Source organism: Ooceraea biroi, chromosome 1 (genome assembly GCF_003672135.1).
Source record: "Ooceraea biroi isolate clonal line C1 chromosome 1, Obir_v5.4, whole genome shotgun sequence".
Taxonomy (NCBI): Eukaryota; Metazoa; Arthropoda; class Insecta; order Hymenoptera; family Formicidae; genus Ooceraea; species Ooceraea biroi.
The window spans coordinates 22982979-22996123 of NC_039506.1; the positions used below are offsets into that span (position 1 = coordinate 22982979).

Genomic DNA, 13145 nt, shown 5'->3' on the forward strand with positions numbered 1-13145 from the left:
TATATAATATATATAATGTATTGAAACTTCGAGTACGTCATTATTATTCGAGTCGGATTGAATTTCGCAATTCGCAATTCATGTACCACTTACCCTGGTCGTATAAGCTCCTTCCGTAGCACTTTCGATTTCCCTACTAAGTCCAAAGTCGGCGATCTTGCAGACCAAGGCGGCGTTCACCAGCACGTTCCTCGCGGCGAGATCACGATGCACGTAATTCATCTCCGCGAGGTATTGCATACCGCTAGCGATGCCGCGTAGCATGCCCACCAACTGGAGTACTTGGAACTTGGCGTCGTTCGCACGTAAGAACGTGTCCAGGCTGCCGTTCTCCATGAACTCTGTGATGATCATCACCGGATTACTCTTCGTCACGACGCCTTGCAGGAATATCACGTTGGGATGTTCGAACTGGCCCATTATCGACGCCTCCGTCAGGAAATCGTTACGGGCTTTATCCGCAGATCCCGGTTTCAAGGTCTTTATAGCTACATCTATTTCCGTCCGTCCGTCAGGAGGTAATTTTAGCTTCCCTCGGCAAACGTCGCCAAATTCTCCGCCACCTGCAGGTAAAAAGGACATTAAAACATTAAATCAGATAATAAATATAATGTAATATAAATGTGATAAATATATATAAATTAAGTTCTCTAAGATTGTCTCAGCAGAAAACTAGTACCGAAAACTAGCTATGTTTCTTGCAATGCACATCAGATTGCTAGTGACGTGAGATAATGTACGGAATTATACCTATGATGGCTTCTATCGTTATGTATCCGGCGTCAATCTCGCGGGCGAACTCTCGTACAGCCTGATTCGGGTCTTCGTAGGTGTGAGGATCCACGTAGCTTCTCGCACTTGCACCGCCCGCGCCGCCTGCGCCTGCCGCTGCGACTCCCACTGCAGGTGTGAACAGCGGCGTGGTCACTGCAATGTCACGAAAACAGAGTTCATTATATTAACACGAGGGCCGGTGATGCGAAATTTTGACAGTATTTTAGACCGCGCGTCTCAACATTCGCTCTATTTGCTCGGTCAACCGCAATTCAAGTATTCCGCAAAAAAAAGAAGAAAAAGAAAGAAACACACATTCTCTCTCGTCAACCAGTTTAAGAAATTTCCAGAAAACAAGACACAGTCAAGAAAGCCAAACGCAAATCGATTCTAAAATGTAATTTCTCATTTAATCCTATATTAATGATAAAGAATTGTCACTCGTTGATTTGTGTTCATCTAATTCAGATTCTGGCTGATCTGTTTAAACGCCCAACGGCGATATCTATGTACGCTAGGAAAAAACAAATTCGCGCATAGCCAATCCACATGCTAACGTAACAATTTTCGCATTCCCGTATGCCGGTTTATCTCAAAATCATTGCGATACATCTGAAAAATCCAGTGATTTACACCGTACGGTTTGGATGCTCCGGGAGCGATTCAGTCAGCTTGCCTTTCCTTCAAGCTTCTTCGTTCTTCGAGACGAGTTGATCTCTACTTTAAATCCCGCAACATCCAAATGCTTTCCATATAAGACAAAAAAGCGATCGCGAAACACGTGATCGCCAGCAGAAAAGTATAACAGCAACAACAACAACAAAATAGAAACTGGATGCAAGAGCATGATGCATTTGCGTGCGAAACACAGAGTACTGCGGGCATGCTTTTATTACTCTTGAACTTTTCATCCATATCGCGTATCTAGGACAGTGTAGAAAGAAAAGAACGGAGCATAGCGTAACTAAAGCGCAACTATAATAAACATGGAGAAACTCGGAGTTGAGTGTACACGGGTGTCGGTGCGCTCGGTTATGTCGTATAGACGTGTCCGCGTTTTTTCGTTCGCGAGAATTTTGGCCGGATATTGCATGGGAGTGCAAAGGACTTACGCGAGGACTTGCTCTTGTTGTTCGTATGGGTTGTCACAATCGGTGAACTGTCCATTTTGCAGTGCACTGTGAACAACACAACAACCAACACACTAATTGACAAACAGCTAAACAAAAAAAGCGGCAGATGATTCGATAATGAAATTCTTCATTAATAACGAAAAAAAAATGGCAAAGCTTTAAGGAATGTCTTAGTCGACCGGATCTGATCGGGTATGAGATCACTTGTAAACGTGTGAAATCAAGTAGAAACGATTGTTAAAAGCGCTAGTGAAAAGAATACGCTCCTATGATGCTTCACTTGAATAATTTTACTTTTTTCCTTCCCTTTACTCTTGTTACTGACGATTTGTTTGACGATTTGGTCTGATTTATGTACGAGCACGTAGTGCTGAGGTAAACAATATGTACATGTACAGTAACAATGTCACGCGCTAATAAAAAATATACATGCAATTAACACGCAAACAATGAGGTATGACAAACATGCGCAAGCACGATGCATAAGTATGCACAATGTGTTTCCAACGACATCAGGTATCGTGCAAAATAGTTACGCGTATGCGCGTGTAGATGTTGAGTACTCTGTTTGAGTATGTATATATATTATATGTGTATATACGTGCGTACGCGTGTATGTGTATGTGCGTACGCGCATACGCGCATGTGTAGAAAAGCATTAGAATTTGATTTAGAGACTGTGATGCATGTACAGGGGTTGCAAAAATAATCTACACAAAATTGAGTTTCTAAAAACAAAACTTGAGGTGTTTGGAGAAGACTTACTGTAGGTCACAACTAGTCCTGTAGTAGCAGGCGATTGTGTACATTGTTTCATTGGATTTTTTCATGGATTTTTCATGGAGGCAGGTTCGATAGATTAGGGGAATCGCACATGAAAAGAAAGAATCGAAAGAATTTCGTTAGAACAGTGACAGTCAGACGGCGGGCCAGATCAATGTGAATTTCGGTTTGAAAGCGACCGTTTTCTCATTATATCCCTCCCCTCATCGCAGACGTATCTCACAGTTTCGACTGCTTTCTCGTCTGTTAATTTTCTCTAGTAACGAACGTTTAACTATTTTTTTCTTTCTCTCACTCTCTCATCCGCAAAAAAACTCTACATTACTGGGGGAAGGTGGTGGCCGGGGCGGGAGAGTATTTATTACCATGGGTCTGTTTGTATACGGAGTACAGTTTCGACACTTGCTGGATCTAGGGGGGGGGGGGGTAGGGGAGGGCAGTGATTCCAATAGTTAGTCACAAGACAATGAGGGCGCAATGAAACAACTATGAAAATGACAGGGGGTAGTAGCGGCAATAATATAAATCTTTAAAGAAAGGAACTTGAGCCAAAAGTGCAAACGTACCTTCGCCGTTCCTGTACTCCAGCGTATCGCAATCGCTAGGCTGCTTCTTGTTACACTCGTCCGAGGCCCTGCTGCAACGAAATCGCATTATATCAGTCGCGTTCAACGGAATGATAACGGAGAAGAAATGATCTTTTATTCCTCTCTAAATCATCTAAATGCGCCAAGACGGCGCCAAGAAAAACGGTAAAAAAATTCAATGTACTACTTGTACTGAAAATAATTTAATTACCTTCTAAGAATCAGAACGGTCATGATAATGATGATCACGAGAAGCACAACTACAGCGACAATCGCTCCTGCGATTATTCTGACTTGCATGTTATCCTCCTCCCCGACGTAATCTGCGTAAACACTCACATTAAATGCACGGCAGGAAATAAATGGCGCGATATGCAGATCAGCTGACACGTGGGCTTACCTAAACCCATGGCGTGAGGCGTCTTCTTAAATACTACCGGCGTGTACTCGCCCCAGCCGCGGGTTGTCTTAGCGCGAACCTGTATCGCGTAATCCGTGGAAGGTTTCAGGCCCTTGAACGTGGCGGACAGCTCGGACGTTTGAATGACGGTTGCATTAGTAGCGTCGTCGTAGCGCGGGTAACACCTCACTACGTGATCAGATATCGAGAAGAACGATTATTAATCCCGCCAATCATGCGTGCGCCCAACGACCGACTGATCGAGCGACAATTCGGGATCGATCTGACGCGCGCAACGGCATAGCGGTATATTGTGACTTCAGCTTCCCTTACCTTCGTATCTCTCGACGAGATCGCTGTCCCCGCCGACTTCGATGATCGGCGCATCCCAGCTGATACTCAGCTCCGAGCTCTTGACGCTCGTAATCCTGACGTTGCTCACTAGGCTCGGTACACTCGCCTCCGTTGTAACGGTGATGTCCACGTATTCCGACTTGCCTACCAACGACGACACGCCATTCTCGGCGAACACTTGGAAGCGATAAGTGGTCACCGCGTTCAGACCGGTTATCGTGATCTTCGTGTCGTTAAAGATCTCCTGTTACATAATCAAAAACGATTCCGCGTCAAGTTCCTGATCGTAGAATATTCTGGCTATCGCACAGTTCATGCTCGTATCGATATTCCGTCTTTGACGGGAAACTCACGGTATTGGGAATGTACTTGACACCCATGCTGCAAGCATCGCAAACCACTCTATAAGTCGTGTCCACCCTGCCACCCTGCATGTGCGGCGCGTTCCAGGAGAGGATCACCGTCGACTGATCGACGAAGTTGACGGTCAGGTTCTGCGGTGCCGAAGGTGGTTCTGCAACAGGCATATTTCTTCCAGATTTTCTCTCTTGTTCACGTACAAGTTTCGATTCAAAGCAAACGGTTATCCCTTTGCTATATTGAGGCTAATTCGATCAGTTTTGTGTTCAAGTTAACTAATTATATTTGTTAGACGCTGAAATATTAAATCGAACAATAACTACAAGATACATAAGCATGGCTAAATTCACGTAAATGTAAATTTGACTCGAATGAAACAATGAAAATAACTCGAACCGCAAAGAGTTAAAATAATAAAATAGAAGCAGAGAAGAAACTTAGATTTTGTTATATTAATACAAAAGAATCTAGTTAAACGAATTATAAATGTCTTCTATTCTACAATACCTCTCTTTCTACTCTAAATGGAATCTCTAGATCTATCTTTCTTACGAATATATATATATATATATAACGTATATATATATACGTTAAAGCAAAATCGAGTTGAGTCGCGAGCCAAACTTTGTCGCAATTGCGTGTCTATATTGTGGAGCCAAATTGGAAACCGCGAGTGTTTTGATGGTTTTAGCACTCGCAAACCGCAGCTTGAAAAGTCAATATTTCATCATCATATTGAAAGATGTTACAATGAATTTGTTAATGAAGTTATGTGCTTTATTGGACAGCATTTTACATAAACTAACTTTCAAACTAATCAAAAAGATATATTATTATTTACAACACAAAACAAACCACAAAAATCTATTTTACACGAGTATAGAATGGTCCGATAAAATATACCTTTAGATTAGACATTATTGTTTATAATATAGACATTATCAATATTGTTGTCTGTATTACATGTAAATTTGAAAAATTGAAAATCGACCTGAATTCTTTGACTGGTCCAATATATTATATATATATATATATATAATATATTATATATACATAAATAACTGAAGCAAAGCAATGGACCGCAAATATATTTTCGACGAAGTTTGGCTCGATGGAAATTTCAGCACATATTCATTAGAAGATATCGATCTGACTTGTTAGCCCAATAGAGGTTTGACTCGCGACGTAGCTTGGTAATGCGAATCCTGCTTGTTAAATTATTAAAAAAAAATTGTTAAAACGAAATCATTCGATTCAGTCAATACTCACGCGTGCAAGGCATCTTCTTGGGATCCTTCTCCGCTCGATAATAGCCAGGATCGCAACGGCACTCCGTGAAGCCGTAATCGGAAGCCTTGCTGTGCTCTGGACATGCTTCGCAGATATGAGAGCCCGCTTCATGCTTGAATTTGCCTATCGGGCACTCCTTACACTCTTGCTTATCCACGTCGGCCTGATAACCAGGCTTGCAGTGGCAACCACCCGACGGAAGGTACCACTTGCCATCTCCCTTGCAGAGGAAGGTCGGTTGGTCGATTTTCACAGCGTTTGCGACACAAGTGCCGACTGTTTGCTCGATGAGCGTAACCTCGCGACCGGTCGGCGTGGCCGGGAAATGGGCAAAGTTCACCGAGATCTCGGGACAGCTGATGTAATACACCTTAATGGCTAGAATAGATATGCAGGCGCCCTGGTCGCGGAAAGCGAAATAGACACCCTTCTTCGTCACAGGAATCGACTTCACCTCCGTGTTTATCACCACCTCAGAATTCGTGTTAAACCTACCCTCGCCAGCGGCTATGCGACCTGCAATCATGCAAAATTGACATGACAAACGATCCCGAAACGGTTTGAAATATCGAAGATTAAAGATCGAAAACCAAAGTTTTAAAATTTAAATTGTTTATTGAATTTTAAGTTTAGATTTTAAATTCCTCGAATCCTTTGAGCCGTTTGAGCTTGAAAATGTATTCAAACTTGAGACTGTATATCGTGAAGAGAAGTAGAAATCGCGCGAATAAGACTTTTATAAAATTTTATTCGAAATACTTAAATTTGAAGCTCGAATACTTCAAATTCGAGTTAATTCGAATTCTAATTTAATTGCTTTCATTCTGTTCAAAAATAGCTTGATTACACAATCCATTTGATTAAAATGCAATAATTATAATTTTCTCTTTTCAGTTTTCATGTTTCTCTGGAAAAACTACTCCTAATGACTTCTCTTTAGAAAATATATCCATTTAAAGATTCTTATCGTTTTCGAAATATCATCGGTTCACTTCGTTTTCAAGATAAAATCTCGCCTATTACTATGCTTTATTACATTAACGCTTACCAATGAGTTTATAACTGTCTGGCTCCCACGGAGGTGGCTCCTTGGTGGCAGCATCAAACTCATAGTAGAGCAAACTAAAGGTCTCCTTGCAGCTGAGAGCATTCCCGGGGAAGAGCGAGCAGTCGCGAACCGTGAATTTGATTTCTATGTACATGCGATTCGCCGAACCCCTCTCCACGAACGGCGTCCACAGCCAATTGTTCACATTGTTGTATGCTACATCGCACACCACGTAACTCCGCCAATTGATGCCCTTGTCGAAGTTTGTGAAAGATTCCTCCACCCACTGTAATCAGAAAAGAATCACGAAAATTAGCACGTGTTTTATGCTTCCTATCCCACATTTTCTTAACGAATTTTGTATGGATCATAAAGCATTCCGCCTTGCAATTTTGCAAGTCATACCAATCAGGTACAGGCATTAATGTCTCATTGAGTTCAATGTTCAATGATTTGTTCAACAGTTGAACAATCTTCTAATATAGATTTTCCTCATATTTAAAAATATTCTTTCATGTATATACAATTCACCATATAATTAATCGTACAATTCCAAATAATTTGTGCCTGTAAAAAACTGAAGAAGTTTGGTGAATTATGTGTCACGGAAGTATTCTTGAAAATGTGGACGACAAAGAGCAGATTTGCTAGCTGCCTGATAGATGGAGAAGTATTAGAAAATGATAGCGAATATTTCGAAGATTGACATGATAATTATTGTTTTATTTAATAAAAGCATCGAATTAATTTATATACTTAATACATACTATTAAAAATATTCAATATTTCAGAGTTTATAAATATAAATAAATATAAACGCTTGCATGTATAAGATTATATTATATTCTTACGCCGGAAAACAACGCTTTGAAAGCAAGTTAAACGAATAGAATGCCACACAATAACGCATGTCATGTGTTAATCGCACTTAATGAGAGAAACTGCCGTAACAAGTTATAACTCGACGTCGACTCATTGATCGAGAGTGATCTTCCTTCGAAAACATCTGGAGAACGTGAAGATGGTGTCTTGACAAAAAAAGCTATCCGATAGTTAAAAATCGCGATTTCAGCCTTATTATCCGTGTTATTATCACACACAAATCGCGACGAAAGCGAGAAAGTATTATACCACCGCAGTCGTCATTGTCATTGTCGATCGACATTCGTCGTAGAATCTACCCTCGGTAAACGACGAGGCGGGAAGGACCGGGTCGTCGACTTGCGACAAACAGACCGCAAGGAATTACCGGCGCGCGTTACCATTAGTTTTATTGCCCCTCTCGGCTCTCGTCCCGAGCACGACCGCAAAAAGTTCCGGCCAGGACAAGAAGGATTCATCGCCGTTGTCTTCGTCATCACCAGAACCCCTCCTCTCTCTCCCTCCCTCTTTACCTGTCGCTCTCTTTTACACGATTCTCCGCTCCTGCGTATTTCATACGCGAACCAGGAAAGACTCGGCTGGTAAGGAGTGACAAAAAATGAAGTAGAACCGAGTAGAAGTCGCCGAGTAGGAATCCCTTATCCAGAAGATTTCCACACGGACGTGTTTCCGGCAGGCGGGCTACAATAAATTCAGTCGCGCCGACTGCCCGGTTGCAAAAGGCAGATTATTACGCGGGGATGGGGAACGATGACGAGGTTGAAAAAATTTCATTAAAGCCGTGCCGGCGAAAAAGAGCTTTTTTAGCACGTCCGCACCGACGAAAGTAGCCGGTAACCAGAATACGATTTGGGGGAACGGTTCCGCGTTTCTCCGTCGTCCGTGCATCGCATTGTATGATCCACAGCGCCTGTCGCACGCCTCCGATCGCAATCAATAGTTTTTAGTGTGCTTCGCGGAACTGAATTTATGCTGTCCTTAAAGTAAGGATTCATTCTTTTTTATGTTTTCCTTTTTATCATTTTTTTTTAGAACTGCACTATTCGCTACTAATATAATTTATAATCTAAATTATCTTGTATATAATTCTACACTTTTATTCGATATTATACTTACTATTTTATTAGTAAGTTATCATTTGTTTATCGTTTTTCATACTTTCCTGCCAATCTTAGAACATTTTATGTAACATGACGTTTTCTTCAATTATTTTATCGAAAAAACAAAAAAATAAAACCGTTACCATCACGGATGTATATCAACAACAATTATCGAAGTCTTCTTTCATATAGGAAATTCATTAGAACGTATATTTCTCTTTTTGTCAGATATTCTATAACCAGTATCTATGTTTACTGCTTACGTTTCATTGCGAAAAGACGTACAGTAATGTACGATAATTAGATCACGCCAAAAATTGTTCTCTTAACACGTTGCATCGAAATTTCGAGACAAATTTATCCCTGACACACACAAACACATACATTATTCCGTAAAGTTATTTATATAGAAAGAGCGAAAAAAGCAATCAATGATTGGCATGTTTGCACTCCGAATTGTTTTCACTAATCATGCGCATATCTGAAATATTTTGCTCACATTCTGGTCATGCAACCAATTAAGAGAGCGCTATTTATCATTAAGCTTGAATTAACGTTCCATTGTATCATCTACATAATGAGCAAAATTATAAACATAAAAAGAAATTACAAGAATTTTATTCGAGTATCCTAAATTGTTAATGCAATCAGCTCTTAATCTTGTTTAAGAATTTTTATATTTTTACAATACATTATCAAATTGACCTCGTGCGTAATTAGCGTCTACAGGCATCAGCGAGACTGCAGCAATGCGAAAATATTTTTAAAACTAGCAAACTAATGATAAAAAAGATCTCCTTCGTATTAAATATAAACTGACAGTGAGAAAGATTGTGCATTCTCGCGCAATCGATCAATGGCCATTCATCGCTTCAGAAACTGCTGTGGTCAGCGCGTGGCAGTTTGTGGCCAAGTATCGACGATGGGTTTTCGCTCTGCCATCTTATAGCGGTTAAATCTATCTTGCCATTTTCCGATCTAACAGCAAGATAGCGGAGCAAGAGGTAGCAAACCATTAATATCGCTTGGTCTTTAACCACCACGGAGCATGATCTACCTCCGAATGACGAATCGTGAAACGAATTGAAACGTCACATTTCCTTCGTTTCCGTTTTCCATTATCGTAGGGTTAACAGAAAAATTCTTTCTAACCCTCTATTTTGTGTACTGTGTACCCCATTGTTGTAAACTCACAGCAGATACTTCGACCCGATCGATTGATATCTATTGCTCCGGACAAGTTATTTGTCTTGTTCTGTTTCTTCACAGTTAAACTTCTCTATAATTCGCACAAAAAAGCTAGTGGACAAAAGATAACCGATTTTAAAAGCTCCGTGGTCGACGCTACCTGCAAGTCACCCCGGGGTGTCCTGTTGCTACCTTCGAGAAAAAAGGGCCATTCGCCGCCTGTGGCTTTCCCGCGGATCAGACCGTGGCGAGTAAATAGATACGAGTCGATGGTTCAGAGGCAAAGCCAATAAGCTCGGGAGTGCGCGCGCGGGATGAACGAAAAAAAGTAGGAGAATGAGATAGACATAGACGTAGCGGATGTGCTGCTACCCTCGTGGACAAAGAACCACTCCACCCAATAATATCGCCACCATAATCACAATTCCGATGGCGTAGCTGTCGGATGGGGATGTTACCAAGAGTCCGCAGGAAGAGCTCGACGAGGGAGAGAGAGCGGAGCGTTACGAACTTTTAGTCCGAGGGGCTCGCGGATCTTAATATATATTGAGCTCTCGTGCACCGGGGGGTTAACCCTCGCCCTTGGGGTGAAGTTGCATCGGCAGGCACGTAAGGGCTCTTCTTCGTCGTGCTACGTGCATCCGGCGCACTACAGACCGTTCACGGACGGACACGTACCGCATCCAGACGCGATCGAACTTTCCTCCGCCCTTCTTACTGCCAGTTTCGCCAACACCTCGGGAGATCTGACGTTAATTGCGTTCACAATGGTATTACGTGAAGAATTGTTTTCTTTTCTTTTTCCTCAAATCTAATTTTAATGTCGTTCATTAAAAAATTAACGAAAAATGATCGTTGGTATCGAATTTATAAAAAATGGATTTATCTCTACATCCGTTTATTTCTCTTTTAAACTCTTGTGAACTGCACGTATCCTTGTATCCACATGCGACATGAACAATATCACCGCACTTGAAATCCTAAAGAGACAACTTACCAATTTTAATGAATAAGTAAAAGGGCGCAAAAGCAAATTTAATAATGTATGCTATAATCCTCCCGTAGGAAGTTCATTAACTCGAGCGTGCTCGACTCTTCCGTAATAATTGTCGCTTTAAATACAATGGATACAGAGATCGTCAACGATATAATACAGCGTCCGAACGAGGGTGGCTGGCGCGTTACGGGCGAACAAGTGCACATATGTGTATTTCTGGATAGGGTAGGTGGCCATCCCTCGGACACAACGTGGGCAGGGGTGGTTACGCCACGCGCCAATCGAAAACTTTATGTAACCGTTTATTTCGCACACCCCAAAGCCGATATAACCGTATTTCGGGGCGAAAGATTGGCAGGAAGGCCGTTTAAGAAGCATTTCTACTGCTCCTCGACACTTAACCGAGATTCCTCCCCATCTCTCTTTCTTTTTTCTTCTCATAGATGCGTATACATTCGTAGAGACGTGTGCGAATACGCGTGCGAGGGGAGAAAAGATTCTCGGTGAAATAAGGAGGCAGGTGGGTGAGGAAGTGTCGGGTGAGAATTTATTTCTGGATTATTCGAGCCGGGGGGATGCGCTAGGACGAGGAAGCTTCCTCCCAGAAAAGGACAAATCGCTCTCCTCCGCGGGATCGAAACGCTGCTGGGAGAAGCAATTTCCAGCCACGAAATTTACGACGCAAAGATCGACTCTTTGCCTTTCACGGGAAAGCGTATCGCGAAATTTGGCTACGCTGATATGTGATACCCCAATGTTTCTATTTGCGCGCAAAATGTTGTAGCAATTCTACCGAATATTCGTGAATATGCACTTGTGAAGAAAAAAAATTTCTTTCCTTTTCAACCATAAGAATTCATCTTCCGGATAGACATACCGACAGAAGAAGACATCATCCGGCGGGTATTCTTGATTTATATCATCAATGTTGAAACATGTTTTTCGAAAATTTGTAACCATTCATCACAGGTCCATATTAGGATCTGAACATTTACAGAAAGAATTTATTCTTTTACACGTTATGACACATGATTATAATACTTAACACTTAATCATATATTATAGCAAATTACCAACTGTGTTTTAAGTTTCTCAATATGCCAGAAATATCGTTTTAAGATTCGTGACTATTTCAAAGAAACGGGTTTTCGAGCCGGCTGCCTTTTTTGTCGAATACACCGTCGATGGACCATACGCTACTTGTCGACAGCCAATGGTGACAGTTCGTGTGTCTTACGATAACCATCCATCCATAATGAGCCATCCATAATGATTGTCGTCGTAATATTTCGAGTTAGCATTACGCGTGTGTCAGTGTCGCGTGTCAGGAGGGCTGAATGTCCTCGATGAGACAGCAAGCGTCGTGTGATAACGAGAAGGGTTAGATGGAGCCACGTGGACCGAATCGGACAGGCTTGAATTTCCAAGAGTTTGTCCGATTCGAGGATCTATTAGATTTTGGAACCGGGACTGCTTTGAAGAACCCAATTATCGACCATGTTAGATATAGACAAAAGAAAAAAAATACTTTTAAGGATAACACCTTAATTGAACAGTGTATGGTGCATAGTAAATAATTTCTTCGAGATTGAGAAGAATTATTATTATAGAGAAAAACGGATAGAGAGAGGCGGGGAAAGAGAAGAGTTTTTCGTCTTGAGCGCTAAAAAATAATTCATTTTTTTAAAGTTGTTATTTTTATTTTCTAATATGATATCTTTCAATACGATATATTGATACATTTCATCAAACTAAATGTGTTCATCGATAAATGAACGTTTCATGTCACAATGTCTTTCGTAATTCTTCGTAATGGAAGCCCAGAATCAACGCACCTAATCACACTACGTGCAATATTTTCTATCTCCTTGCAAAGGGGTCGACTCAGCATAGTTTTATGCTAATTCGAGCGTTCGCACTCAGTCCCGCCCTTCGGTTCTCCCTCGGTTAGGAAGTGGAGGAAGCGCCAGCTTTATAAAATCGTCACGAATTAGCCGGAGGGGTCCGCCCTCTCGCCGAGGGTTGGGTTTAATATCGAAGGACCTGGTCGTTCACGTCGAGCGGTATGAACTCTTTCGATACGCGTGCCCCTGGACCTGTCAGTTTGACGTATCGCAGTCACAGAAATCCATTATATAGTCAATTACTCCTCGTGATAGGGAATGCACAGATGCTTTCTCTCTTTCTTTCTCCTCACTACCCTCTTTCTCTCTTTCGCATTGACACTCTCCAAATGTATTCACGCGCCG

At 41.6% G+C, this 13145-nt stretch overlaps 1 protein-coding gene across 9 annotated transcripts in view; it reads right to left on the reverse strand.

The window, feature by feature from the left end:
• LOC105283477 (ephrin type-B receptor 1-B) overlaps positions 1-13145 on the reverse strand; it is a 103880-nt gene that overhangs the window by 12158 nt on the left and 78577 nt on the right. For 2 of the 9 annotated variants that reach the window (XM_011346260.3, XM_026971567.1), the window contains exons 4-12: positions 6730-7015; positions 5661-6197; positions 4385-4545; positions 4011-4275; positions 3678-3866; positions 3489-3600; positions 3257-3324; positions 751-927; positions 94-563 (exon numbers count right to left, since the gene is read on the reverse strand). In XM_011346260.3, the coding sequence (XP_011344562.2) occupies positions 94-563; positions 751-927; positions 3257-3324; positions 3489-3600; positions 3678-3866; positions 4011-4275; positions 4385-4545; positions 5661-6197; positions 6730-7015 (2265 nt within the window). Of the gene's footprint in view, positions 1-93; positions 564-750; positions 928-1886; positions 1953-2672; positions 2691-3256; positions 3328-3488; positions 3601-3677; positions 3867-4010; positions 4276-4384; positions 4546-5660; positions 6198-6729; positions 7016-13145 lie in introns of all 9 variants that reach the window. The other 7 variants (XM_011346253.3, XM_026971560.1, XM_026971555.1 and 4 more) reach the window with 7 other exon arrangements.